The sequence below is a fragment of the Peromyscus maniculatus genome, chromosome 4, assembly GCF_049852395.1.
Source record: "Peromyscus maniculatus bairdii isolate BWxNUB_F1_BW_parent chromosome 4, HU_Pman_BW_mat_3.1, whole genome shotgun sequence".
Classification (NCBI taxonomy): Eukaryota; Metazoa; Chordata; class Mammalia; order Rodentia; family Cricetidae; genus Peromyscus; species Peromyscus maniculatus.
In genome coordinates this window covers 106764021-106791078 of record NC_134855.1, presented here as the reverse complement: position 1 = coordinate 106791078, position 27058 = coordinate 106764021, and the positions used below count along the sequence as shown (strand labels likewise).

General features: G+C 48.0%; 1 protein-coding gene across 1 annotated transcript in view; it reads right to left on the bottom strand.

The window, feature by feature from the left end:
• Fbln7 (fibulin 7) overlaps nt 1-27058 on the bottom strand; it is a 40764-nt gene that overhangs the window by 8345 nt on the left and 5361 nt on the right. Inside the window, exons 2-4 of the mRNA XM_042276210.2 lie at nt 16847-17006; nt 14181-14351; nt 2212-2337 (exon numbers count right to left, since the gene is read on the bottom strand). Of these exons, the coding sequence (XP_042132144.2) occupies nt 2212-2337; nt 14181-14351; nt 16847-17006 (457 nt within the window). The remainder of the gene's footprint in view (nt 1-2211; nt 2338-14180; nt 14352-16846; nt 17007-27058) is intronic.

Genomic DNA, 27058 nt, shown 5'->3' with positions numbered 1-27058 from the left:
GCAAAACCAGGGTCTTACTATGTAGCCCAGGCTGGCCTGCAACTCACTGTGTAGACCAAGCTGGCCTTTAACTCCTGCCTCTGCCTCCTGAGTTCTGGGATTAAAGGATTTAAAAAAAAAGATTTTATTTTATGTGTAAGTACCTGCGTGTATACATGCACAACATGTAGTGCCTGATGCCTGTGGAGGCCAGAAGTCGGTTTCTTCATCTCCCTGGAACTGGAGAGTTAAAGGTGTCTGTGAGGCATGTGGATGCTGGGAAATCCTGACCTCTGCAAGAACAGTACCTGCTCTTAACCTCTGACCATCTCTCCAGCTCTGGTAAATCGATTATTAAAAAACAGTTCTTGGCTGGGCAGTGGTGGCGCCCGCCTTTAATCCCAGCACTCAGGAGGCAGAGGCAGACGGATCTCTGTGAGTTGGAGGCCAGTCTGGTCTACAGAGCAAGTTCCAGGAAAGGCGCAAAGCTACACAGAGAAACCCTGTATCGAAAAAACAAAACAAAAGACAAACAACAACAACAAAACCAACCAGCCAACCAACAAACAAAAACAATTCTTGTAGTTATTCTCAAGACTTAGGCAGCATCACCTGAGTCCAGTTCAAGGGCAGCCTGGGTAGCAGAGTCAGACCGGGTCTCAAAATAATATTAGGGACTGGAGAGATGGCTCAGTGGTTAAGAGACAGAACTACCAGAAGACTAGAGTCTGATTCTCAGTACCAACATCTGGAGGCTCACAACTGCCCGTAACTCCATTTCCAGGGGACTGAAGCCCTTTTCTGGCTTCCATTAGTACTGCATTCAAGTGTACACATCCACACACAAACAAATGCACGTACGCACCTACAATTTAAAAATTAGAATTTAGAAAAATATTGGGGAGAGGCTTACAGGGTACTGGGAAAGAGACAGTCCAGGAAGGTTCTAGGTAAGTCTGTTGGGTCATTTCTTAGTGTGGACCTGTTCACTTCTTACTCTCCCTTCCTGGAGAAGACTCCAGTCTTGGAGACACTTCATAAAATGAGGAATGATGATGACCCGAAGGTCCCACAGCAGAAGTCCCCCCCCCCCCGTAACAGGGGGGCATTTAGTGGCTAGTATGGTATCACCAAGGTGAAAAGAAAATTTTCTGCTCTTCTTTGTAAAGAGTCAGTGAACTTCCAAGAAAGCCCCACCTCCCACTGTTTCAACAGGAGGTGACTCCAGACATAAGAGCTACAGGGGACGACTTCACTATGAGAAAGGATCTGTCGGGCTAGTCCCGCTGACTTGCCGAGGCAGTCAGCAGCAACCTCATAGGTGCACTGCTTAGCCCTGACCTGGAGCTGGCTGCTCCAGAGGGCATGAAGCAGTTGTTTTATTTTATTTGAGGCAGGGTCTCCTGTATTCCAGGCTGGACTTAGACTCTGCTATGAAGCCAAGGACAGCACAGCCTCAGATATCTGCTCCTCCTGCTTCTTCTTCACTGGTGCCGGGATCACAGATGCCCACCACCATGCCCAGCATCCTGTGATGCTAGGGATCAAATGCATGGCTTCCTGCCTGGGAGGCAAGCATTCTACAAGGTGAGCTACTTCTCCAGCCCCAAGAGTTTGTCGGCTCTTATTCTCTGGACCTTACACTATCCACCAAACTGCCCTTCCCCCCACAGGATGTGTCTACGCAGAAATAACGACAAGCCAGGCCTGTCTGGCAAAGGAAAAGGGCATCTTTCAGTTACACCTCTCAGTTGCAGAGTGGTGTGAAACCCTTCACCCATCCTTCATAGATTGCTTATCATGAGGTTTTCTTGCCTTGTGCTGGGACTCAAATGTCTGGTTCTTCAGATCTTAAAATACCCTGGGCTGCTGACCTTGCAGGGTGTGATAGAACCATCGAAAGGAAAAGTGATTCTGCTAGCGGGCGAAACACTAAGCAGGCAAACGTGCCCCGTGTAGCAGGCCATGTCTCTGATCTGCATGCTGTTAAGTTGGAGCCTGTCTCTCCAAAAGAAGGGTCAAAACTCTGATTATAAAAAAAAGAGCAGAGCCCATCTACAGGAGCGCCTTAGGGTACCAGCAGGGTCAGCCAGTGGATGGGAACCACAGAGGAAAAGCTTGAGTCTACGAGAGGCACAGAGTTCCTAACACATCTGCCTTTGGTGACCACGACCAGCATCCTTGCCAGCCCCCAGGGGAGCATCCTCACCAAGTCCCACAGTGGCTACATACCAGCCTGGGTCTGATGCTGACAGCGGTTCCCAGTTCTTCCTGGAGGACAGATGCATCTGTACTGGTTGACTCCTTCCACACACGTCCCACCGTTGTGACAAGGCTGGCTGGAGCATGCCCTGATGTCTAGGGAAGGATGTCAGCACATGGTTATGTGGACTCTAGTGCTCAGTTGAACAAACGCTAACAGTAGTGGGTTTTCCCTCATACTGCAGGACCACTCCAGCTTCCTGTCTGGCTTGGTTTTGGTTTGTTTTGGAGACAAGGTCTCATTATGAAGCTCAGGTTGGCATGCTTGTTTGTGATCCTCCTGCCTCAGCCTCCTGGGAACAGACATGTTCCACTACACCATCACCACCCCAGCTTTCTACCTTGCCCTTGCACTCTCTCTACCTGTGGGAGCTGCAAGGGAACCTATGAGCTGAGGTCATTGCTTCTTGAGTACCTGCCTCCCACTGTGCCCACGGGGGCTCTATGTGCAGGAACTGGCAGAACACTGCCCATGCTCCATGAAGGAACCTGATGCTGTAATTTACGAGGGTGCAGTGGACACAGCTGTAGCCAGGTGTTGGCCTCTGCCTGTGAGTGAGGCCCTGCAACTCTGCTCCAAGGTAGATCCTAGGTTGGCCTTGAACTCCCTCTCTGTGTAGTCAAGGATGAAACTGAACTTAGGATCTTCCTGCTTCCACCTCCTGGGTGCTAAGATTAACAGCTGTGTATCACTATGCCCAGTTTTTTTTTTGTTTTTTTTTAAAGATTTATTTATTTATTATGTATACAGAAGAGGGCGCCAGATCTCATTACAGATGGTTGTGAGCCACCATGTGGTTGCTGGGAATTGAACTCAGGACCTCTGGAAGAGCAGCCAGTGCTCTTAACCTCTGAGCCATCTCTCCAGGCCCCACTATGCCCAGTTTTATTCGATGCTGGCGTGGACCCCAGGGCCTCAGACATGCTAAACTGATTGTACTAACTGAGCCACATCTCCATCCCTGGATCATCCTTCAAACAGGAGCTCAATTCCAAGACATTAAAGAGGGAGAGAGGATGGCCCATTGGAATATCCAGAGATGGGGGAAGTTAACCCTCCAATGTACACTCAGCTCCCCTGAGCTCCACCAATAGGGAGCTATTGACGGTTCCAGAGTGTTGATAAAGGGAATTGGTTCTGGGGTTGCATACTCTTTTGTCCCATGGAGAGGAGAGAAGAGAGAGAGAAAGAGAGAGAACTTGTAAAGTTCAGTAGGTTTTTTTTTTTTCTCTGAGTTAGTTAGCTCAGCAGTTGAGTATCTACCCGGCATGCATGAGGCCCTAGGTTCAAATCCCCAGTACTGCCCCCACAAAGAAACTTGAGTTTCAGCTTTTCTCTGCTAGGTTTGTTGTTGTTTCTCTGCTAGGGTGTTTGTTGTTTGTGAGGTTTTTTTTTTCCTCATTTATCCTTTTTTTTAATCCTTCCCTTTTCTACAACAAATACTTGTAAAATGTCTTACTTTGGAAAAGATGGCTTTGTAGAACCTTCCCTGTTACAAATGTCCCATGCCTGTTAAAGCACACACATACACAAGCCATTTCCATCCAAGAGGAGCTCTGTCAGCTCTCTGGCTTCCCTATGGCGCAGAACAGTGCTTGCTCTTAACCTCTGAGCATCTCTCAGAGGAGGGAAACCTGAGAACGTCCCCTTTCAGGCCTAGCAGTGACCTTTCTTTCTGTGTGTCTTCAAGAGGAAGAAGCAGGGACTTTTCATCCAGTGAGAACCATATCCTCATTCTGGGTCAGGTGAAAGAGACCTTGGCTTCCCTTATTAAGACTCAGACTGTCCAAACAGTTTGTCCACAGGGAAGACCCTATATCCATTTCTCTGTAACCTCAGGCCGGTGACATGCTTCCCCGGGCAGCCTGTTTTCGGATGATTAACGTCCAGGAATGTGCCTGAGACCATACCACACACAAATGCCATCCCTCCACCCCTGTCAATATTCCAAGGTCTCTCAAGATCCAAACCTATCTCTGCTTACTGCACCCCTCTGAAAGTGGGCAGATCAATAAACCATGAAGGTATGGGAAGGAAGCCAGAAAGTGAGTGTTTATATCCCTCAGCTTGGTCTTAGCACACCCACACCATTGTCTGTCTTCAGGGAGACTCCAGTGGAAAACAAGCCGAGCTTGCACCTGAACCCCTCAGGGGGGGCTAGGTTGACATCAGCTGGATAGAGACGTGAACAGGTGTCCCAGCGGATTCATTTCATTACTGGCTCCAGACAGACGTTCTGCATTTCTTATCTTGATGAGCAGTCAGAGGTATTCAATGGCCTGATGCCCAGGCTGGCAATGCTATGTCCCAATTGAAGGCTAGCTGTCATCACATTCAAGGGTGCCCCAGGCTGTGGCCCTCAGCTATGGTTTTAGAACTGTAAAGAGGGCAATGGCAAAGGTGGTAAGAAAAGGCTGGCAGGCCATGGCCACGATCATGTTTCCATCGCCTGTTTCATGAATACTTATTCTTCTATAAAAGTGAACTGTCATATGTACACTTTTTTCTCTTTTAAAAAATATGTATGTATGCATGTATGTATGCGAGACAGGGTCTCAAGTAGCAGAGGTTGGCCTTGAATGTGATATGTAGCTGAGGATGGCCTTGATCTTTGGTTTCCCGTCTCCACATCTTGAGTTCTAGGATTACAGGCATGAGCCACCATGCCTGATCTGTGCAGTGCCAGGCATTGAACCCAGGGCCTCATCCTCACTAGGCAAGCACGCTACCATGTGAGCTGCATCTCATCCTCCTATTTTTTTCTTTTTCTTTCTTTGTTCTTGGGTTCTGAATTTTGTTTCAAATTTCTCATCATTCCAGTGACTTTATTTATTTCTAAGGTTTTCTCATTTTTGGTTTTTCTTTTACATTGGGTTAGTGTGTGTGTGTGTGTGTGTGTGTGTGTGTGTGTGTGTGTGTGGCGGCACACGAACGTCATGAGTGGAGAGGTTAGAGAGTAACCTAACCTGCAGAGTCCGTTCTTTTCATCCACCTTGTGAGTTCCAGGGCCTGAACTCAGACCATCAGGTTTGGGGGCACGGCCTCTCCCCACTGGCCATCTCTCTTGCCTACATGTTGTTTCTGTGGTCTATTTTAAAAACGTCTATAGACATGTTTTGAAATATTGGCTTGTAATTTCCTTCTGTTTTATGAGTATAGGGGTATGTCTTTCTGACAATTCTTTGTTGTCCATGGAAATTTTGTCCTCTGTTTTGTTTTGTTTTTTAATTTTTAGTTTTGTGTGCCAGCTTGCATGGGCTTTGACAGGAGTGTGTCCCGTCCCGTGTCGTGTCTCCCCCCCACCCCACTTACATGAGGTACATTTCCCTGTGTACCTTTAGCCGCTTTGTGCCTCTAAAATTTCCTTTCCTGTTATTTTTCCATTGTGACCCAAAGCAGAGCCTCCTACTTCACCAATGTCTTGATGGCATTAAAATTGTTTTAAAATTTATTTTATTATCTCATGTGTTGGAGTGCTTTACCTGCCATGTGTATGTGCACCCCATGCATGCAGTTCCTGTGGAGGCCAGAAGAGGGCAAAAGGTCCCCAGGTACTGAAGCTACATATGGCTGTGAGCTGCCATGTGCATTCTGGGAATCAAACCCAAGTCCTTTGCAAGAGCAACAAGTGCTTTTAACTGCTGAGTCGACTCTGTAACCCTCTTGATGGCATTTTTATGTAAACAACCATATCTTATTTGAATTTGTTTTCTTTCTGTTCAACTCTGGTTATCCCCGGCATTTTGGCAGGAAACTTTGGGGGACTCTTGCTCAGATTCTCCCTGGAACTAAGGTTTCCTATTGAAGAGTCCTAGCTGGGGGTGTTGCCTAGTTGGCAGACTGCTTGTCTGGCATGTATCAAGAGCTAGCCTTGGTCCTCAGCATAAAACTGGGTGTGATCTCCTATAATCAGATGCATAGTATTGAACAGAGTCAATGAAGTGGGCAATTTTATATCCAATCAAGCTGACCTCTAGCAAATTGTCTCAAAAATGTGTGAGCTCAGAGAACTGACCCTGAATTTTTCTTGAAGAATCAACCAATAAATCTCAAAAGGAGGACCCGAGTGACACTTTCCAAGATGTAAGAGACAGGACAACCACTTAGAAATGTGGAGCTGATCTGGGGTCTGCTGTGGGACATCTTTCTGTATGCTGTGAATATGTATTGCTCTGATTGGTTGATAAATAAAACGCTGATCGGCTAGTAGCCAGATAGGAAATATAGGTGGGACAACCAAATAAGGAGAATGCTGGGAAGAGGAAGGGCTGAGTCAGGAGTCACCAGCCAGATGTCAAGGCAGAACTGAGAAAAGGTACCAAGCCACATGGCTAAACATAGATAAGAATTATGGGTTAATTTAAGTGTAAGAGCTAGTCAGTATTAAGCCTGAGCTAATGGCCAAGTGGTTATAATATAAGCTTCTGAGTGATTATTTTGTAAGCGGGCCGCGGGACTGCAGGGGCCTGGTGGGACCAGAGAAACTTCCAACTTAAACAAAGAGCTAAAAATACATATGACAATAGGGAGAATTTTATTTTAATTAGATGTTTTATGACACTAAGGAGTTTGTTTTGTGAAAATTATTGGAGTTTTGGTTTATAAGATCTTTTTTCTATATTTTTATGTGTTGGATTTTTTTTTCTTTTTTAAAAAAAGTTTATTTTTATTTTATGTCTATGAATGTTTTGCCTGCATATATGTGTGAGGACCACATGTGTGCAGTGCCTGGATTCCCTGAAACTGGAACTATAGATGGTTATAGTAGACCTGTGGGTGCTGGGAACTGAACCCAGATCCTCTGCAGGAGCAGCTAGTGCTCTGAACCTCTGAGCCATCTCTCTCTCACTGAATCTTTTCTTTTCTTTTCTTTCTTTCTTTCTTTCTTTCTTTCTTTCTTTCTTTCTTTCTTTCTTTCTTTCTTTCTTTCTTTCTTTCTTTCTTTCTTTCTTTCTTCCTTCCTTCCTTCCTTCCTTCCTTCCTTCCTTCCTTCCTTCCTTCCTTCCTAGACAAGGTCTCTTCACTACGCAGCTGTGACTGTCCTTGGAACTCACTCTGTAGCCCAGGCTGGCCTCAAACTCACAGAGATCCACCTGCTTCTGCCTCCCAAGTGCTGGGATTAAAGGGTGCGCCACTACCGCCTGGCTTGCCCACTGCATCTTTAATGGTGTCGTTATGTATAATTTCCTTCTATGCCAAGTAGGGTTCATCACCCTCTTGAAAAATCAGTGGCCTGCAGAGTGGGGGACCGGCCAGTTATTAGAGTGTCGCCAAGTGTTTCACTGCACTGACATCATTTTGTGTCTTGAAGCGAATGGCTGTAATTAAGATTATTGTCCCCCGTGGTTACAACACACAGTGACAGAACTGCTGATGTGGAAACTGAACTGGGCACACTCGGCAGCTGCTGAGCTCCAGCAGGACGGAACTGTCCTGGCAGGAGAGGAGGTGTTCTGAAGACATTTGGAATCGCTGCTCCCACCCACGGGCTCTCACGGCACTGAGACAAAGTACATCACGAACTGGAATTTTTTCAGGAATCTCATCCTGTGGGGAAGGAAAAGGCTAAGCTTGGTGCCAGCCAGAGGAGGAACTTGTCTCCCAGGAGGAGGTTGCATATAGTTCTTTGTTGTTCGTGTGTGTGTGTATGTGTGTGTGTGTGTGTGTGTGTGTGTGTGTGTGTGTGTGATTCATATATATGTTAATGTGCTGCATGGGGGCAGGGGTGGGTGTTGCATGCCAGAATGGGGACCAGGGGTCAACACTGAGTGTCTTTCTCTACTGCTGTCCATGTTTATTTTATTTCATGTGAATGTATGCTTTGTCTGCATGTATGTCTGTGCATTTTGTATGTGTCTGTTGCCCACAGAAGCCAGAAGAGAGCATTGGATCCTCTGGAACTGGAGTTACAGACAGTTGTGAGCCACCATGTCGGTGCTGGGAATTGAACTCAGGTCCTCTGGAAGAGCAGCAAGTGCTCTTAACCACTGAGCCATCTTTCCAGTCCCTCTATCGTAGTTTTTGAGAACTCGGAGCTCATCAGTTCAGCTAGACTAGCTGGCTAGCAGGCTCTGGTGACCTGCCTGTCTCTCTGCCCCCAGCGCCGGGGTTACAGGCACACATCATCACACCCTGCTTTTATGTGGGTGCTGGGGACCCCAGCCCAGGTCTTTATGTTTGTTTTTCACTACTACTCGTCTGTTTAATCGGCCTATCAAGGACGGGTAGCCAAGTGTACTTAAGGCTGCCAGGGCCAAGGCTCTGATCCTAATAGCTCCAGCAACACTAAGTCTCATCCCCGTAATCCAGATTGTCACAGCTCCCTGAGAAGATCCAATAGTAGCTGTCTGGCATTGCTGTGGGGCTCTGGCTGAAGACAGCATCCGTGAGTGCCAGTGCAGGCACAGCATGCCAAGCTGGGGGAGGCTGAGCCTGGCAGCCTGCTGATGCAGTCGGTTGTAACACACAATTATTTTGTTCCTTCAGTACAGAGTAAACATCCAGGTCCAGTTTGCACTTAGTGAGATGAAAAATATCCAAGGTCCCATCTTAAAAATAAATAAATAAATAAATAAATGTAATCACTTTATTCTAACCAACTCAGAAATCCAGCATCACACAGCTAGTTTAAGGCAGCCACTCCAACCCTGGCCCAGTCCCGACTCTGTCTGTCTCCGTGAACTTCTACACAGTCAGAACGGCCACTCTGAAGCCATGGAGCCTCACATAGGCTTCCACACTCTCACTATCAATTCCTTTGCTTACTTATTCACTTCTTTTCTTAATGGCTCTAGCTACTTCAATAGCAAGAAATTTGAATTCACTTATCCACTGTGTGCATATGTCTATGTACACAGAGTTGAAACCAGAGAATAAAAATTCCGTAGTGTCTTTATGGCTCACGTGTCTTTGCCTCCATTCTGTGTGTCTTTCTTCATCTTCTAATATTTTGGGGGAAAACTGAAAATATTCATTTATGCTATGTGTATTTGTGTGCCTGAGTGTGTGTCTGTGCACCACAGAAGCCAGAAAAGGGTGTCAGATGGCCTAGAACAGTCCACTTTATTTTAAGAACTTGTCCCTCTAATTCAACTAGACTGGCTGGCCAGTGGGCTCTGGTGAGGCCCCCGTCCCTTCTCTCCCCGGTGCTGGGGTTACTGGCACACAGCTCTGCACAGGGCTTTTATGTGGATGCCGGGGACCCGAACTAAGGAACTGGAGGGTGCTGAGAACTGTCCAGGTTCTCTGCAAGAACAGTAAGTAAGAGCTCTTAACTGCTGGGCTTTCTCTCCAGCTTCCTAGAAAAAAAATTAATGTTTAGTGTGTGTGTGTGTGTGTGTGTGTGTGTGTGTGAGCATGTATAATACGTGTGTATATATGAGTATATATAAGTGTATATGTGTGTATATGTGTATATAAGTGTGTATATAAGTGTATATGTATATGTGTGTGTATATAAGTGTATATGTGTGTATATGTGTATATAAGTGTGTGTGTGTGTGTATGTGTGTATGGGTGCATGCATGCCACAGTATGCCTGTGGAAGTCAGAGGACAGCTTTTTTAGGAGTTGGCGCTCTCCTCCTACTATGTAGGTTCCAGGAATTGAACTCAAGTCACCAGCCAAGACGATATACAGGCTGGGTGCTGGTGGCACACTCCTTCAATCCCAGCACTTGGGAGGCAGAGGCCAGCCTGATCTACAGAGTGCGATCCAGGACGGGCACCAAAACCACACACAGAAACCCTGTCTCGAAAACCAAACCAAACCAAACAAAAAGACGATACACAGACCCTCAGTCCAGGGACAAGGTGGGGAAAGAAGACCATGTCAGTCCTGTCATGGTGGCCAGGGGTGGACTACAAACAGATGTCCATAACAGAGCAAGAGACAGACAGATGTGGGGTACACACTACAGAACACAGGCAGGCAGATCAGGCCACAAGTGGCCAAGTGAACGGGCCCTGAAGGTGCTGAGTGGACATGGAGAGACCCCACCAAGGGTCTGCAGCTCAGCCTGGAAGTTAAAACTACAGATGCCCAAAGCAATGAAAAGCTTGTGTTCATACCTAGGATGGCATTTTTATCATTCATGAGGTGTTTAATTGGACGGAATCCCTTCAGAGTCAGGGTGAACAGCAGGCTCTGGCATTTGTCCAGGTGTGGTGTTTGCGTAGCTCATGATTTATCATCTCAGTGGTTCCCAGTGAGGTCTGAGAGCTGGAACCTGTAATTAACCTTTGAGCCACCTCAGGAAACAGGAAAGGGCACCCTGGACCAGAGAGTGCTGCCATGGCCCAGCTCCTCCTGGTAATCCCCACTATCTCCAAGGTTTTTAAGTATTCAGGGCTATCAATTGTAGCAGAATGGCGGAGCTCTTTGTCTACCATGCATGAGGCCCTTGGTTAAATTCCTAGTACTCAATGAGGATTTGAGAGCAGACTGGGCAACATAAAGAGGCCCTATCTCAAATGAATACCACCCCCAAGTCCCCTGTCCACAGTGCACTTGCATTGGTTTAAGATTTATGCTCCTGTCTTGTATAATATTAGCGGGACCAGCCTCATATTATACATCCCAGGGACTCAGGAAAGAGAACGATGAACGGCGAGGACTATTTTCGGGAAATACAATCTCAGCACACCAAGTTCTATAGAGACTATTGTCCATTCACTTTAATTCTCTGGAGTAACATTCTATTTACACAGCTTCAGTTCTGTTCTCAGGCCCAGCTCCTTTCTTGCCTGATTTCTCTCTGTATTTATCTACTGCTCCCTCTAAGTTCTATCTGAATTCTCTCATTCTTACCCAGCTAGTACTTCTCCATCTGACTCTTCCTCATCTTCCATCTCATCCACACATTCTCTGTGGTCAAAATCCTCATTATCCCTCTCTGTTCTCCATCTCTCTGTCCTCCCCAAGTCTCTCTCCTAGGAGTCCAGTTATCATCCCAAGCAATAGCAATCCCCTGATCGAGCAAGGTCATCAGGCTTGAATTCTATGGAGTCATAAGGGTAGGTAAGAATTTTCCTCAGGCAGTGACCACCAGGCTTCCAGGGTCAAACGAGGGGTGATAAGAATCACATAGAGGGGCAGTAATTGTTAATTATCATTTGCAACCCAAAAGGGAAGTGACTAATGGGGAAATTAATTAACTAAAGGCTAAATTTGGGTAATATCTAAGAAGAGGGATCTTATGTGTTCCACTATAGTCTTAAATGTGATTGGTAGAAAATGTTAAAAATCTGTAAGTTGCTAGGTCAATGGGAGAAAATAAAACTGCCTTCTTTTTTTCCTATGGATCCTATCTGTCCAAGCTATCTGCCATTTTTCTGCAGGGTGGGAGAAAGTGTGCTCAGTCGCTAGGCAACCTGTGTACAGGTAGATGCCTCTGGTGATAGTTAAAGGGAGAGCTGAAACTAGAGGTAAGATTTGGGAAAGAAGGAAGTTAAGCTTAATGGGCACATCCGCCAGGCCTTCTCAAACAGGTAGCCTGGATGCTTAAGTCTGTTCTTAGAGAGTACAGAGGTATCTCTGATAAAGTACTTTCCTCCATCTGGGGATGGACCTGGCTGGATGCTGCCAATGATGACAATTACAGGGAAGCTTGAACTGGGGTTCTGGCTGAGCATAGCTGTCAGCGCAGAAGGTTATCTAAATATTCCTAGAAGTGGTTAGGTAAGGAGTTAAAGGTTTATAAAGTTAGTAAGGATGTAAGAAAGGAGGGTCTGAGCTAAATTGTATAAAGCTATTACTTAACATCCACCTGACCTAGGTGGTGTCTCCTTGTGGAATTTACCTTAAATCAGGAGACTAGCATGTGGACTGTTATTACAGTTTGTCCTTAAAAGTGGCTAAGGGAGATATCTGATTCTAGAGGAAGCCTTTCCTGAGGCTGTTCTCCAAATACCTTGAATGTGTCTGTCCAGAGAGTGATCAGTCCACACTGTTAGCCCTTCTTAGGGAAAAATCAATTGGGAAAACTATGAAGGCACACATGATTTTCATAACAGAAGACAGCTGATATATAACAAGCCAAGTAACACCAAAAGCTCCTTGGAATTTGGCTTCCTCTGAAGGAATTCCTTGATCCTTCAGGTAGTGGCTTTGCCATAACCAGCTGAGTTCTTATGATATATTTCTGCGGCCCAAAGCACTCCTGGGGCTGGAGAGGTGGCTCAGCGGTTAAGAGCACTGGCTGCTCTTCCAGAGGATCTGAGTTCAATTCCCAGTAACCACATGGTGGCTCACAACCATCTCTAGTAGAATCTGATGCCCCCTTCTGGCATGAAGGTATACATGCAGAACACTCATACATAAAATATAAATAAATTAAAAAGATTTATGCTCCCTTTAATCCTGGCTAAAATCATGGGCATCTTGCCTCAAAAGATGCTCCATGGATGCCTAAAAATGATTGATAGCCATGAATTTTTTTTTAATTGCAGTCTATAGGCTTTTGAAAAGTCAATAAATTACGTGTGCCCGGCCTCACTATTCTCTATTGTCAAAACAGTTCTGTTCTCAAGCCCAATGCAGAGAAAACTTTTCTTCCCGTGATGCTCTCAGGAAGGTCTCTCCTGGAGCTGTCCATACCAAGCCCCAGCCAGACTGAAAGGACAGCTGAGGGATTTCTTCTTCCCTAGACTATACCAGGAGCCTCACAGCCCCAGGGCAGCTCAGCTGTCCTCTCTTCTAGTTCCTCCTCTTAGCCTCGATGGACCCAGGCCATGACATTGATATGGATCTCAGACTCTGTAGCCCAGGTTAATCTCAGACTCCAGGCAGCCCACCCACCTCAGCCTTTTAAGTGCTGGGATTATATTTGGAGACACTTTACCCAGATAAGAGCCATTCTTTTTTTTTTTTTTAGATAGGGTTTCTCTGTGTAGCCCTGGTTGTCCTGGAACTAGCTCTGTAGACCAGGCTGGCCTCAGACTCAGAGATCTGCCTGCCTCTGCCTCCCAAGTGCTGGGATTAAAAGTGTGCAGCCAGGCAAGTGGCAACCGACTGTAAGCTTAGCATTTGGAAGGTGGGAGGTAGAGGCAGGAAGACCAGGAGTTCAAGGCCAACCCCAGCTGTAAAGTGAGTTTAAGGTCAGCCTGGGCTATATAAGACCCTATATCAGACAAACAAACAAACAAACAACAAACATATTCAGTCATCACTGGAGTCCAGGACAGGGTGAGCTGTTGAGAAGCAGAGAGTGGCTTTTTGTGCTCCTTACCCAATCTGCACCTCAGATTCTCTATAGGCAGACCAAGACTAAGCAAGCTCGTGATGGAAACCACTCAGGCCTGACGTAGCGGTGAGGGAGCAGATATGTTCACCTGTGTCTCAGCTGAGGAATGGTTGAAGAACCATGGGGAGCGGGAGATGGCTGAGTGGGCGAAATGTTTGCCACTTAGGAGTGAAAACCTGAGTTTGGATCTCCAGAACCTACCCATAGACTTGGGAAGCAGTGCCTGGAACCCAGCGCTCCTGCCGTGAGATGAGAAACAGAGACAAGACAACCCTGCAAGTTTGCTGACCCGTCAGCCCGGCATACACAGCGGCAAACAGTGAGACAGGGGGAGGAATGAGGGCTAGCCTTGACTACAGTGGCATGTATTCACCTGAACTTCTCCCTTTCTTTCTTTCTCTCTCTCTCTCCCTCCCTCCCTCCCTCCCTCTCTCTCTCTCTCTGTCTCTCTGTCTCTCTCTCCCTCTCTCTCTCTCTCTCTCTCTCTCTCTCTCTCTCTCTCTCTCTCTCTCACACACACACACACACACACACACACACACACACACACACACACACACACCAGAGAGAGAGAGACAGAGAGAGAGACAGAGAGACAGAGAGACAGAGAGACAGAGAATCAGGTGTGTCTCTGGGATGACCCTTTTTGACCAGCATACCCACGCTGTGTACTGTGGACAGGGCAGACGGCCATACCTCTGCAATGGGGCTTTTCTCCAGTCCAGGTGCCGTTAGCAAGACACACCACACTGCTGGGACCAACCAGCCGGAACCCAGGGTTGCAGGTAAAATGGACTTCATGGTCCACCAAGTACTTGCTTCCGAACTTCTTGCCATCAGGAGGGGCGTCCAGAGCGGGGCAGGAAACTGTAAGGCAAAGAGGAAGGATTAGGAGCCCTCCCCCTGGGCTGCAGCTGTGGAGGCATGGAGGTCACTCAGAAGAACCCCCCACCCCCACCCCATTGAATGACTGTTGCAGACTGGGCATGGAGCTGGACCTTCTAAATGCCACATCTCACGAAACCCTCCCTGTGTTCTTGAAGACCAGGAAGGGAACACACAGTTGGCCTAGTGAAAGCTGGGGAAACTGATACTCAGAGGCCCTGGGTCACTCAGAGACCACAGGGCCATAGAGTGCAGTGCCAAGCATCAGATTGATGAGGCCAACACTCAGCTGCCTCTGCTTTCTCTTGTTGCCAGCCTCCCGGATGTCCTAAGTCTCCCGAGCAGCCTCACCCTACCACCAGGCCAGCCCCTCCTTCCTGCTCTCCAGGTCTCTACTCAGATGTCACCACCTCCCAGAGGGGTCCCTGGCTAACAAGCATCTCTGTCTGCAGGCCACTTTGCCTTCTTCTTAGCGTCTGTGACGACTGCAGTGTGTCTTCACGCTTGCTCTCTGCGTTCTCTGCCTGAGTGCAATCTGGCCTGTGTCCTTTCTGCTGTCCCCAGCCGAGTGCATGGCACACAGAGTATGTTCTACAAGTGAGCCTTGAGAGAAACATGCTTGACTGAACCTCTGAAGAAAGCCTTCCCCAGGAAATGTTACCTCACACAACTAAGAAGACCCGAAGACAACAGTCACAGGGGACCAATAGTGTAAAAGATGTCACCAGGAGAACATGACCCAGTGTTAGAGCTCTCCCATTAGTGGAGGGGAAACTGGGGTGTCCCATTGTAACCCAGACAAGTGGGACTTATCCTAGAAGCCCTCTTCTCACCCCAACTGGGTGGAGTCCCTGAAGAATGTGCTTTCAGGTATGAAAAGCCAGAGCCGGCTGGGCAGTGGTGGCACACACCTTTAATCCCAGCACTTGAGAGGCAGAGGCAGGTGGATGTCTGTGAGTTCGAGTCCAGCCTGGTCTACAGAGCAAGTTCCAGGACAGGCTCCAAAGCTACACAGAGAAACTCTGTCTCAAAAGACTAAAAACAAATAAAATAAAATAAAATAAAATAAAATAAAATAAAATAAAAGAAAAGAAAAGAAAAGAAAAGAAAAGAAAAGAAAAAAGAAAAGCCAGAGCCATGCTGGTTCATGGAAAATAGCAAATACTGTAAGTGCAACCTTCTGGGCAGGTCGGGGTGGAAGGTGAGCCTGGGTGGAGGGCATGTGTAAGAAATGTCTGGGCCTTCCAGGCTGCGAACTTAAAAACCAGTTTGGAAAATAGACTGTTACACTAAAAATAAAACAGGAACAAAAGCAAAATCAGAGTCCATTGTGCTCTCTGGGGAGGGCAGGGAGAGGTGAAAGGCACCTAGACTTACAGAGTGATGTGTTTGACAATTCTGTGGGATCATAGGTTGCTACCTATGTAGCTATTAAGCCTAGAATAAAAGGTGTAATAGGAAATGGGCCGGGTGTGGTGAGAAACCATAGCTCTTGGGAGGCAGAGATGAGAGGATTTTGAGATCCAGGCCAGACTCTGTCATTAAAAAAAAAAAAGGCCTGGGGCTGGAGAGATGGCTCAGAGGTTAAGAGCACTAACTGCTATTCCAGAGGTCCTGAGTTCAATTCCCAGCAACCACATGGTGGCTCACAACCATCTGTAATGGGATCTGGTGCCCTCTTCTGGCCTGTACTCATACATGCTGTACACATAATAAATAAATAAATAAATCTTAAAAAAAAAAAAAAAAAAAAAAGGCCTGGAGATGCAAATCATAATCCCAGCACTCAGGAGGCAGAGGCAGATGGATCAGGAGTTCAAGATTATCCTTGGTTACACAGCAAGTTTGAGGTCAACTTGAGCTATATAAGATAAACACAGCCGGGCGGTGGTGGCGCACGCCTTTAATCCCAGCACTCGGGAGGCAGAGGCGGGCGGATCTCTGTGAGTTCGAGGCCAGCCTGGACTACCAAGTGAGTCCCAGGAAAGGCGCAAAGCTACACAGAGAAACCCTGTCTCGAAAAACCAAAAAAAAAAAAAAAAAAAAAAAAAAAAAAAAAAAAAAAAAAAAGATAAACACAAAACAAGGGGGCTGAGGAGATGGTTCAGTGGGTAAGAGGGCTTGCTGCTCTTGCAAAGGACCAGGGATCCAGTGCCCTCTTCTGGCCTCCTCGGGCATATGCACACACATGTGCATACACACAGGTACACATAAATAAATCATTAAAAAAAAAAAACCCAACAACTTGGAAATAGGTGACTGTCAAATATGGGGAGAGGAGTAACCTTAGTGAGCACATGTGTGTGTGCCTGTGTGTGCACACACACATACACATACACATACACAGACACACACACACACACACACACACACACACACACACACACACACACACGAGGGGCAGACTGGATGGAGAGAGTTGCCCAGAAGGTTCCTGAGTGCAGTTCTTGGCCCTGGCCTGATGATTCGGGACCCACCTGGAGGTGCATCTGGGGCCACTTTGCTCACAGTGTTTTGCAGGGCAGCCAGCCGACTCTTCATGTTTCTGATGCCTTCAGCGAAGCGGGTCTCCTGGCCCTTCAGCAGCTGCTGCAGCTGGCGGATGGTTGTCAGGAGCTGCTGTTTGTTGAGACAGCTCTGGGGAGAGAAGAGACTGTTGTAGCGGGCTTCCTTCTACCACAGTGCTCATCCTGCCGTCGTGCTTCTGGGTTTCAGAAATCCGAACCACCGGCTTCAAACTCCCCGGCGCCTAGTAAATCGCCTTGGTCGAGCAGCCTCTCCCCGGCACCCCTCCCTGCCAGGTACTCCGCCTCATCTGTTCTCAACCTCTGAGTGTCGACCCCTTTGGGGGTTGAACAACCCTGTTACAGGGGTTGCCTAAGACCCTCGGCAAATCAGATATGTAGGATTCATCACAGTAGCAAAATTGCCGTTATGAAATCACAAGGAAAATAATTTTATGGTCTCAGCCACCACAGCACCAGGAATGGGATTAAAGGATCGCAGCATTGAGAAGGTTGAGAATTACAGCTCTACCTGAACAACGGCATCTACAGGGTTAAGTTGCTTGGTGACAGCCCAAGACACACGCCATAGCCCCACTGCACCCCCTTGACACCACAAAACAAAGGCAGAGCTGGTGACTGAATGACCAGGGGCTGAAGCAACCAGTGAACCCCAAGTTCCTATAGTCACTGGTCTGTCACTCCAAAAGACACACGAATTCCTCCTCACTCTGAGTGAAGACTCAGTTCCAGGCTGGGTGACATTCCCTTTCTTTTTCCATTAGACACTTTGAAAAATAAGACAACAGTGAAGCATACAGACAGTCAGGGACCCCTGGTGGTGCCTCGGCTTTTAAAAACGTAACAAGTAAAATAAGGGGAAAACAGGAGAAAGAGGTGTTACAGTCAAATGTCCAGTTTTGATGATTTTTAATAGTTTTTTTTTTTTTTTTTTGAGGGAAATGGGATTGTACTTAACAATGGCAAAGACTATCTGACTTAAAGCAACTTCAGCATCATATTGGATGATAAAAATGGCAAGGTTTCCTTGCAGTCTCCATGACTATCAAGAGTGAGGACATCAGGGGCCGGAGAGATGGCTCAGCAGTGAGGATAGCTTCCCGCTCTTGCAGAGAACCCGAGTTCAGTTTCCAACACACATAAAAGCAGCTGAGACATTGAAAGCTCCAGGGGATCTGACACCGCCGTCTTCCGGATTCTGAGGCCTTCTGCACATACACATTCACACACTGCCGCTCCCCTACCCCACCCCTCACACACATATACACATAGTTGAAATAGTAGAAATCTTAAAAAGAGCCGTGGGTGGGGGCAAGAAAGGGAGTATCCAGGAAGGAGAAAGGCCCTTAGCCTTGGGTAATCGATTCTGGCCTAAGGTCATTCTCATTCATTTGGGAACTGTAAATCATGAAGCATAATCTGTCTGACCTGGCTTGGATTACTTGCACAGGAGGAAAGGCAATACATTAACACTGTGATGATGCATCTTTAGGGACTTGGATCATTTTTAATTTGGGCTCTTTCCTGAGTATCAGTTGTGTGTATTGTACTGTGTATATATATGTTCATGTGTGTGGCCATGTGTGTGCAAATGGACATATGCAGAGGCCAGAGGTTGATGTTTATGTTTTCCCCAATTGCTTTCTCGCTGACCACAGAGCTTACTGGTTCCAGTAGACCAGCTGTCCGGCAAACTCCAGGGATTCTCCCGCCTCTGCCTCCCCAGCTTTGAGATTACAGGCTCCCCAGCCTCTTACATGGCCGCTGGAGATCTGAACTCATGCTCTCTTGTTTCTACGGGCGCTTTACCCATCTCCCCAGCCCCCTGTAAAAGTTTTATAATTAAAAGAAATGCGTACAAGTCAGTGAGGCAGCTGGGCAGCTGAGGTATGTGGCCTCCACAGCCTGGGCAGTGTCCAACGTCTCGGTGGAGCCGCTGTGGTCACAACGGGCCACTCTCCCGGAGAGACTGCCAGGCCGTCCCACCTTGTTTTCACCAAAGGCATGACTCACGGGCTAGAGTCAATGGATGCTTTTGACAAAATCGAGTTCCCAGTTGCCCCTGGAACTCGTTAATCCACAGGGGCTCCTTGGCCTCCACCATAACCGGGGCCTGATGAAGCATGGCCCCAAAAGCAACTACCGGGAAGAGAAGTTTGTTTTTCTACTCCCCCTCTGTTGGCCATCCTTTCCACTCCAGTCCCGGGCATCTGGGTGATGACCAGTTCTTACCTGCCTGGCACTGGGTGGCCAACTCCCTCAGACCTGAGCTCCCACGCCTAATCTTTCTGTGCTAAAAAAGAAAACGGATGTCTTTGTGGCTTGTGTCAGTTCCATTTGGGATGTGCTTCTGCCTATAAAGACATGCTCTCTTGCTCAGAGGCTGCTTGGCAGCTGGCTGGCATCCACGTGTGGAGAAAGCAGCCTCTACATGTAATTATTATTAGGATTATGATAGTCCCCATGTCACACAGAGGCTGAAAGTCAAGTGATTTGACTCAAATCATGTAATCTGTGAGTGGAAGAGTCTGGACACCTGTGACTTCCAACCTTCCCCAAGGAGCAGACTCCCTTGTTCTCACATAACACTGTGTGGTGGGATCTTTTTCTGGAATTTACACTAGGAATTAACACCCCTGGAGTGAATGTTTAACTCTTGTGCAAGTTGGAGATTTAACACTGGGACAGGAAGGTAGTAGTGTGGGGAGGTACCTCTGCTCACCCAGATGTCAGGTCATGATGTGTGGGAGGGATCTTGCTGGGTCCAGGGATGTGCAAGGGCTCCGTGTTGAAGGGAAGACTTCTCAATGCCTGACGCTTTGCTGGGAAAGGCGAGCACATGGGAACCTGGAGCAAAGCCCTGGGGCCCCAGGAAGTAGCGACTGTCGGGGAAAGGGCGGGTTACCATGTGGCCACTGGGCAGCCAGGTTTCTCTAGCCTCAGAGCTGCCCCTAAGGACACCTACCACCAGATGCTTCATCCCTCCAACTGTCACTGGGGCGTGACCTAGCAGTGCTGACAACACAGGCCAAGAGGGAGCCAGCTGGAAGGTCTGTGGTGACTCAATAAGGCAGGCGGAAGGCTCTCTCTCACACACACACCCCTGTCTGACCCGTCTCAGGTAGTGTAAGGAAGATCTCAGGTGCTCTCAGCTAGCTGTCCTGCATATGAGAGGCAGGGCTGAGGGAATGGCACTTTCCACAGGGAGTCTGAGGGTCCTTACCGCAGCCACCACTAACCAGGCAGGTCTCTAATTCCAAAGTGTTAAACCTGGAGCTGGTGGGAGGCAGGCTCAGAATTTGCTTCCCCAATCCAGAATCCAAGTCCGCCTGCAAATGGGGTGATGGGGCTGGAACCCCTGTTCAGCCAGGGCAGGTGCTCAAGAGGCATGAGTTTGGGGGACAAGTGGGTCATGGAGGAAGAAGATAAAGGGTCCAAATGGTCCCCGTTTTCAAACTGAGACAGTATTTATCATCTTCACTTGTTCAGGGAAAGCATCCACCTTGCAAATCAATTCAAAACACAAAACTGATTCAAACAAAAAGAGACCAACGTTGACTTCCTACTCCGCGTTACTTTCCGCGTTGGACCAAATACGCACATGCGCAGTGTCATCTGGAGAGGCCAGGTCACTCACGACACGATTCTGTCGATTTCTTCTCATGTTGGATGTGGTGTTACTTTCACATCGGTGGGCACAGGCTGTCTCATTCTGGATCTCCACTTCCATTCCTCTGTGGACTTTTTTTAGTCTGGAGGGGGGCTCCTTTTTCCCATCCCTCTGTCCACTGCGCTCTTCCACCTACCACCATCCTCTGCTCAGAGCGCAAGCACCAGAGGCATGGGAACAAACCATTTCCTACTTCTCAAATACAGCCTTTGCTGAGGTCACCCGAGGAACGGCGGAGGGTAAGAGGCAACCCTGCTTGGCAGCTAAAGGCTGACGGGGCCCAGTCCTCCTCACTAGAAGATCCCAGACTCAGCCTGTACAAGGTGACCTTGGGCTCCCCACCACCTACTGCAACGGATCTCCCAATCTGGAGGGGAAATTCAGCAAGGCAGCCACCAGGCAAGGTCAACCCCAGTCAGGGCTGCAGGAGGCCCCACACCCAGGGAGGATAAAGGAACCCACACTGTCTGGGTTCCTCAATCTCACAGGTTTCTCACAGGACCCTCAACACCTTGTTTTTTTTTTTCTGCTTGTTTTTCATCTTTTTCTTGAAGAGATTCCCTTGGTTGATGTGAGCATCTGTCCCATTAATTTGATGACCACCAAAACAAAAGTGAAAACCAAAACAACAAAACCCACAGGCTCCAGACCCAGCTTATGCCACTGACAAGAACCCATGAGAAAATTGTCTCTATTACTTTTTAATAACATTTAAGGTGAAACCAAGATGGGCAGGGAAATTCTTCCATTTCTGAGGGAATAAAAAGATCAGAGTTTATCTTCTTTTATTTGAGACAGGGTTTCTCTGTGTTTCCCTGGCTGTCGTGGAACTTGGTCTGTAGACCAGGCTGGCCTTGAACTCACAGAGATCTGCCTACCTCTGCCTCCTGATTGCCGGGATTAAAGGCCTGTGCCACCATGCCTGGCTTAGGGTTTCTCACTGTTGTTACGCTACTCTTGAGAGGGACGGCCCTTCACCTAACTCAAACCCTGACTCAGGGTGGACAGATATGAAGCCTTCATTGAGGAGTGGGATCATACCATCAGCTCTTCTCAGGCATAGATGATTCTAGAATATGATGTCAGTGCTGAGAACTAGGCAGAGGCGCCAGAAGGGTCTAGAGAGCGATGAGAATACTCTGTATGGGGCCTAGAGAGATGGCTTCATGGGTAAGAATGCTTGCCTAGCACTCAGGTAGAAGGCTGGGCATGGGTGCATGCATTTGTAACCCTAGGGCTGTGGGAGTGGATGACAGGAGGGTCACCGGAGTTGACCTTGCTCCAGGTTCACTGGGAAAGTCTGTCTCAAGGGAGTACAGTATAGAGTGATGGAGCAGGGCACCTGATGTCCTCCTCTGGCTTTCACGAGCAAGTGTACGCACGCACGCACACACGCACGCACGCGCGCGCACACACACACACATTTCATCTCCCCTCTCCTCCTCAGGGAAGTCCTTGTTCACTCTTTCATACTTGTCTCTCTCACAGTATTTGCTCAAAGTCCCTCAGAACTTACCATGCTCCTTTCTTTGGGAATCAACCAGGAGAAATGAGTCTGCAGACATTTTATACCCAGATCCCACCAGTTGACTGAAGCGACCACAGCTAAGGATTGTGTACGACCCCAAGATTACCTGTCCCCATCCCAGAACTCAGTAGGCCCAGCCCTTCCCCTCCCTCTCATCCCATGCAGCCTCCTTGTTATCAGGCTCAATTTATAAATAAAGTCAAGACCCAGAGTCTACTGTCAAGACTCCCACAGGCAGGGTGTGTGGGATGAGAGCTCTGGATGGTCCTTGAAGCTTTTCTGTACCCAGCTCAGAGGTCTTCTTCACAATGCCGATGTGTATTAGCATGGTAACAATTTCCAGAGTTACCTTGCTGATGGAGTCTTGGGCTCTCAGGCGGCCACAGATGACCCCTCAGACTGGGAGGGGTTGCCTCTCATGCTCCTCTCTCCTAAGCCACAGCTATGTGTCTCGTCAGCATATTCTTAATGGAAACACAGATGTTTTGGTGCCTTTAGGTCTCAGAGAGGACAGAGCGCACTTGCCAACTCGGGCCTGCTAAGCCAAGGCTCGAGGCCCTCACCACTGAGTCATGGTCAAATTCCTGTATTGCTTTTCTCCAGAGCTTTGCTTTTAGACCAAGTCAAGGGCTGTAACTCCTCCACTGAGCATGTACATGCATGTGCGCACGCGTGCACACACACGCGCGTATACACACACAAGAAAGAGTGTGTGTGTGTGTGTGTGTGTGTGTGTGTGTGTGTGAGAGAGAGAGAGAGAGAGAGAGAGAGAGAGAGAGAGAGAGATTTCACGTTAGGAGCTGTTGGCAGCCCTTGCATTAGGGTTCTCCAGAGAAGCAGAGACAATAGGAAATGAACATGGCCATGTAGTTAATACACTAGGATATGTTTAATATCTAAGGTACAACATATATATTTGATATATATCATATTCTTATTGTTAAGATTGATTTATTTTTAAATTTGATATGTATAGGTTTTTTGCTGGTATGTAGGTTGTACACAAAAAGCATGCAGTGCCTATGGAGACCAGAAGAGGAAGCTGGATTCCCTGGAACTGGAGTTACAGATGGTTATAAGCCACCATGTGGGTGCTGGGAACTGAACCTAGGTCCTCTGCAAGAGCAGAAAGTGTTCTTAACCACCAAGCCAACTCTCCAGCCCTTGATGTGTGTGTGTGTGTGTGTGTGTGTGAGATCTGCATTCCTACACACACTCATGAGGGAGAGAAAGAGGAAGAGAGAGGTGTGGGAGATGGGGTGAGCTCATCGGCTCCCGTAATTGTGGGTCAGTTTCTATGACGCTCTTGCACCTTCAAAAGCAGCCTGGAAGAACTCCCTCCTCATTTGCATAAGATGAAAACTCCACATTAAGGAGAATAATCTCTTTTATTAAGGCCACTGATGTAAATGTTAATCACATCTAAATAACACTTTCCCAGCGACATATAGCAAAGCCATGGCTTAGCTAAGCTGACGCAAAATTAATCATCAAAGGCTTCCTGCTGGAGTCTCCCTTTGAGGGCCAGAGCCCAGGGCATTTTGAGGTTCCCTGTGTTTGTGGTGCCAGGGATGGAATCCACACACAGGAGGCAGGTGTCTACCACTGTGCCACACACACACAGCCTGCCATTTTAATTTGTACCCTGTGGGCTGTTGGTGATTTTATATTCATACCCAAACCGTATTTTTTGTTTTCTCAGTCATGGAAACAGTAACATTGGCTCCTCCTGTTTCTCACTGCTCAGCAGTCTGCGTGACAGCAGGAACAGAGCCAGCTCATTCTTCTCTCCCTGACATGTGCCAAACATGCAACACACGTCTTCTCTTCTATGCATTTCCTCTTCACCATGCCCCACGAGACAGGGACATCGATTGCCATCACTATTCAGAGGAGGAAGCTAGTGTCAGGGGGCAGAAACCTGCCCCAGTACCCAGCCAGGAAATGGCTGTGCAGGACAGGACATGGGCCAACCATAGGAAGTCGGTATCACCTGGCCCCGGCTGCCTTTTGGGACAGTGCCTGTCCTGGTGGCAAGCTAAGCTTCCACCAGGCTGTGGGTAGTGACATGCATTCTTTTCATTAAGTCAGGGACAGATGCTCTAGGGTGATACTGGCATGGTCACATGACACCAGCATGTTAATGTGTTTTTACACTACATTGTAAATGACTGCACTTGTCTACAACCAATCTTTTTTCTTTTCTTTCTTTTCCTTCCTTCCTTCCTTCCTTCCTTCCTTCCTTCCTTCCTTCCTTCCTTCCTTCCTTCCTTCCTTCCTTCCTTCCTCCCTTCCTTCCTGCCTATCTGCTTGCCTGCCTATCTGTCTGCCTACCTGTCTGCCTATCTGCTTGCCTGCCTACCTATCTGCCTGCTTGCCTGCCTATCTGCCTGTCTGCCTATCTGCCTGCCTGCCTATCTGCCTGCCTGCCTACCTGTCTGCCTATCTGCCTGCCTGCCTACCTGTCTGCCTATCTGCCTGCCTGCCTCTCTGCCTGCCTGCCTACCTGTCTGCCTATCTGCTTGCCTGCCTATCTGCCTGCCTGCCTGCCTGCCTGCCTGCCTGCCTACCTGTCTGCCTATCTGCTTGCCTGCCTGCCTGCCTGCCTGCCTACCTATCTGCCTACCTGCCTGCCTATCTGCCTGCCTGCCTATCTGCCTGCCTGCCTGCCTGCCTGCCTACCTGTCTGCCTATCTGCTTGCCTGCCTATCTGCCTGCCTGTCTTGCTCACCCCTAGCCCAGGTCTGTCTCTTCAAGTCTCATGCCCAGTAGCTTCCTCTGGATGCACATGTTCCTACAAATGGTGATTCCCCAGGCTCGTGCATTTCACTTTCTTAAACTGGTGGCTTTGAATGCTGTCAAATTATGGGTGCTATTTTTCCTTAATAAAAAATATGTGCAGTTGTGCATACCTATAATCCCAGCAAGAGGCAGAGGCAGGAGGATTGCTTCTAGTTAGAGGCTTGGTTGGTCTACATAATGAGGTCGAGGCCTGCCAGGGGTTACATAATAAGATCCTATATTTTATTTATTTATTTAGCTGTCCTGTTCTTACAAGTCCTAGGAGCTTACTGAGAGCATGGAAGTTTCTGGAAGAGAATGTGAAAGGATATAAAAGTTTTACCCACTCTGCCTTTGTCCCCAGAGCCCTGGGACTGTATAAGTTGCCCCTTTTCACTTACAGATCATAACCCCAGCATGCAGAAGTCTGAGGCAGAAGGGTTACAAGTTCAAGCATGGGCCACAAAAACCCCATCTCAGAATTTTAAAAATTGTGTGTGTTGGGTGTGACCAGAATGACCAGAATGTTCACAGGTCTCTGTGAACAGTTATGCTTGAACAATGACATCCTCCGTGGGGCAAATGGCCAAGAGGCAGGTCCCAGCAAGCCTGTCGGGGCAGAGACAGGGCCCAGGTATCGAGAGAAGTGATATCATAATGCTTTGGCTTGGCCTTCCTCAGAATTAAAGTTTGTGTCAAATAGACCAGCATGGAGGAGGACATCAGTTCCTTAAGGGCCTCCCTAGAAGCCACACAGATGGCTGCCTACATCTCCTCCCAGCCTCCCAGGGCTCAGTTCAACACTTACTCCCTTTTCTAGCCCTGGGAGCAAAGATGGCTCCTTCTTCCCAGCAGTCAAGCCTGTCTGTCCTTGACGGGGCCCAGGTCATGTTTCAGAATGCACACATGAGGCTGCTAGAGAAAACAGGAGGTGTGGCTCACCCCAGCCTCAGCCCACCCTCCGGATGCACGGGTGCTGTGGAAGGTAAACTCTGGATCCCAGTGCTGGATCGTCTGCAAGAATATGACCACAGCCCACCCAGGTCATTTACAAAAGGACTCTGAAGTTCCTCAACAAGAGGGGAATCTGTTTTGTACATATGTGCCCACAGGGTGGTCGATGCAGTTGACTATCATAGAAGAAACACAAATATACACATACACACACACACACACACACACACACACACACACACACACACACACACACACACCCCTAGGCTGGCTTTGGCCAATGAAAGGCAGTGAAAGTCATGCACCAGCTCACTTCCAAGGCTGGTTCTCCAGAAGCCTTGTATTCTTCTATTCAGTCTTGGTCCTCCACCTCCGTGAGAGAAGTTCCAGCTAGCCTCATGGAACAAAGCCATGATATCCTAGAGAAGATGCACAGACCACCCCACTAGCTGACTTTGACAGCTGACCCTAGAGAATGAGCAAGCCATATCCAGAGGAGTAGAGTCGGACCCGAATATCAGGGCAACTCACCTGAGCCCAGCTCAGATTGCCACCCTGCTCTGCCTATACTAGTCTAAGTGCCCTATTCAAACTCAGGGTCCTTGTTTGTTTTGCTTCTACTGTAGGAGCTGTTGAAGGCATCAAATATTTGTTTCATGGCACACCCCATTTGGATCTGGATGGCTCATAAGACCCTGTTGTTTTCAATTAATTTCTATAGATTTAGTCTAAAACCCTGTACTGAAGGGCTGACAATCTCCTAGTGCTGTGACCACAGCAGACATCACTAATCAAGCACAACCTTCCTCAAGAGAGGAGGACCAGTCTTCCCTCGAGCTTATCTATCGGTGTATCTGTGCTCATCTGCTAGCCTCCAAACCTGACCGGCCCAGCAGTCATGTGCTAGGAATAACCTTCATAACAATAGGCTCAAAATGTAAGGGAGCAATCCAAGGAGGAGAATGATCAGAGCCTCAAAAAGTTCATGAGGGCTGGAGAGATGGCTCAGCGGTTAAGAGCACTGACTGCTCTTCCAGAGGTCCTGAGTTCAATTCCCAGCAACCACATGGTGGCTCACAACTGGTGCCCTCTTCTGGCCTGTAGGCAGACATACTGGTAGAACACTGTATACATGATAAATAAACAAATGTTAAAAAAAAAAAGTTCATGAGAGCAGAGAGGCCCTGTCCTCAAGTCCCCACGTCAGCAGGCAGGACCACAAGCCCTGCAA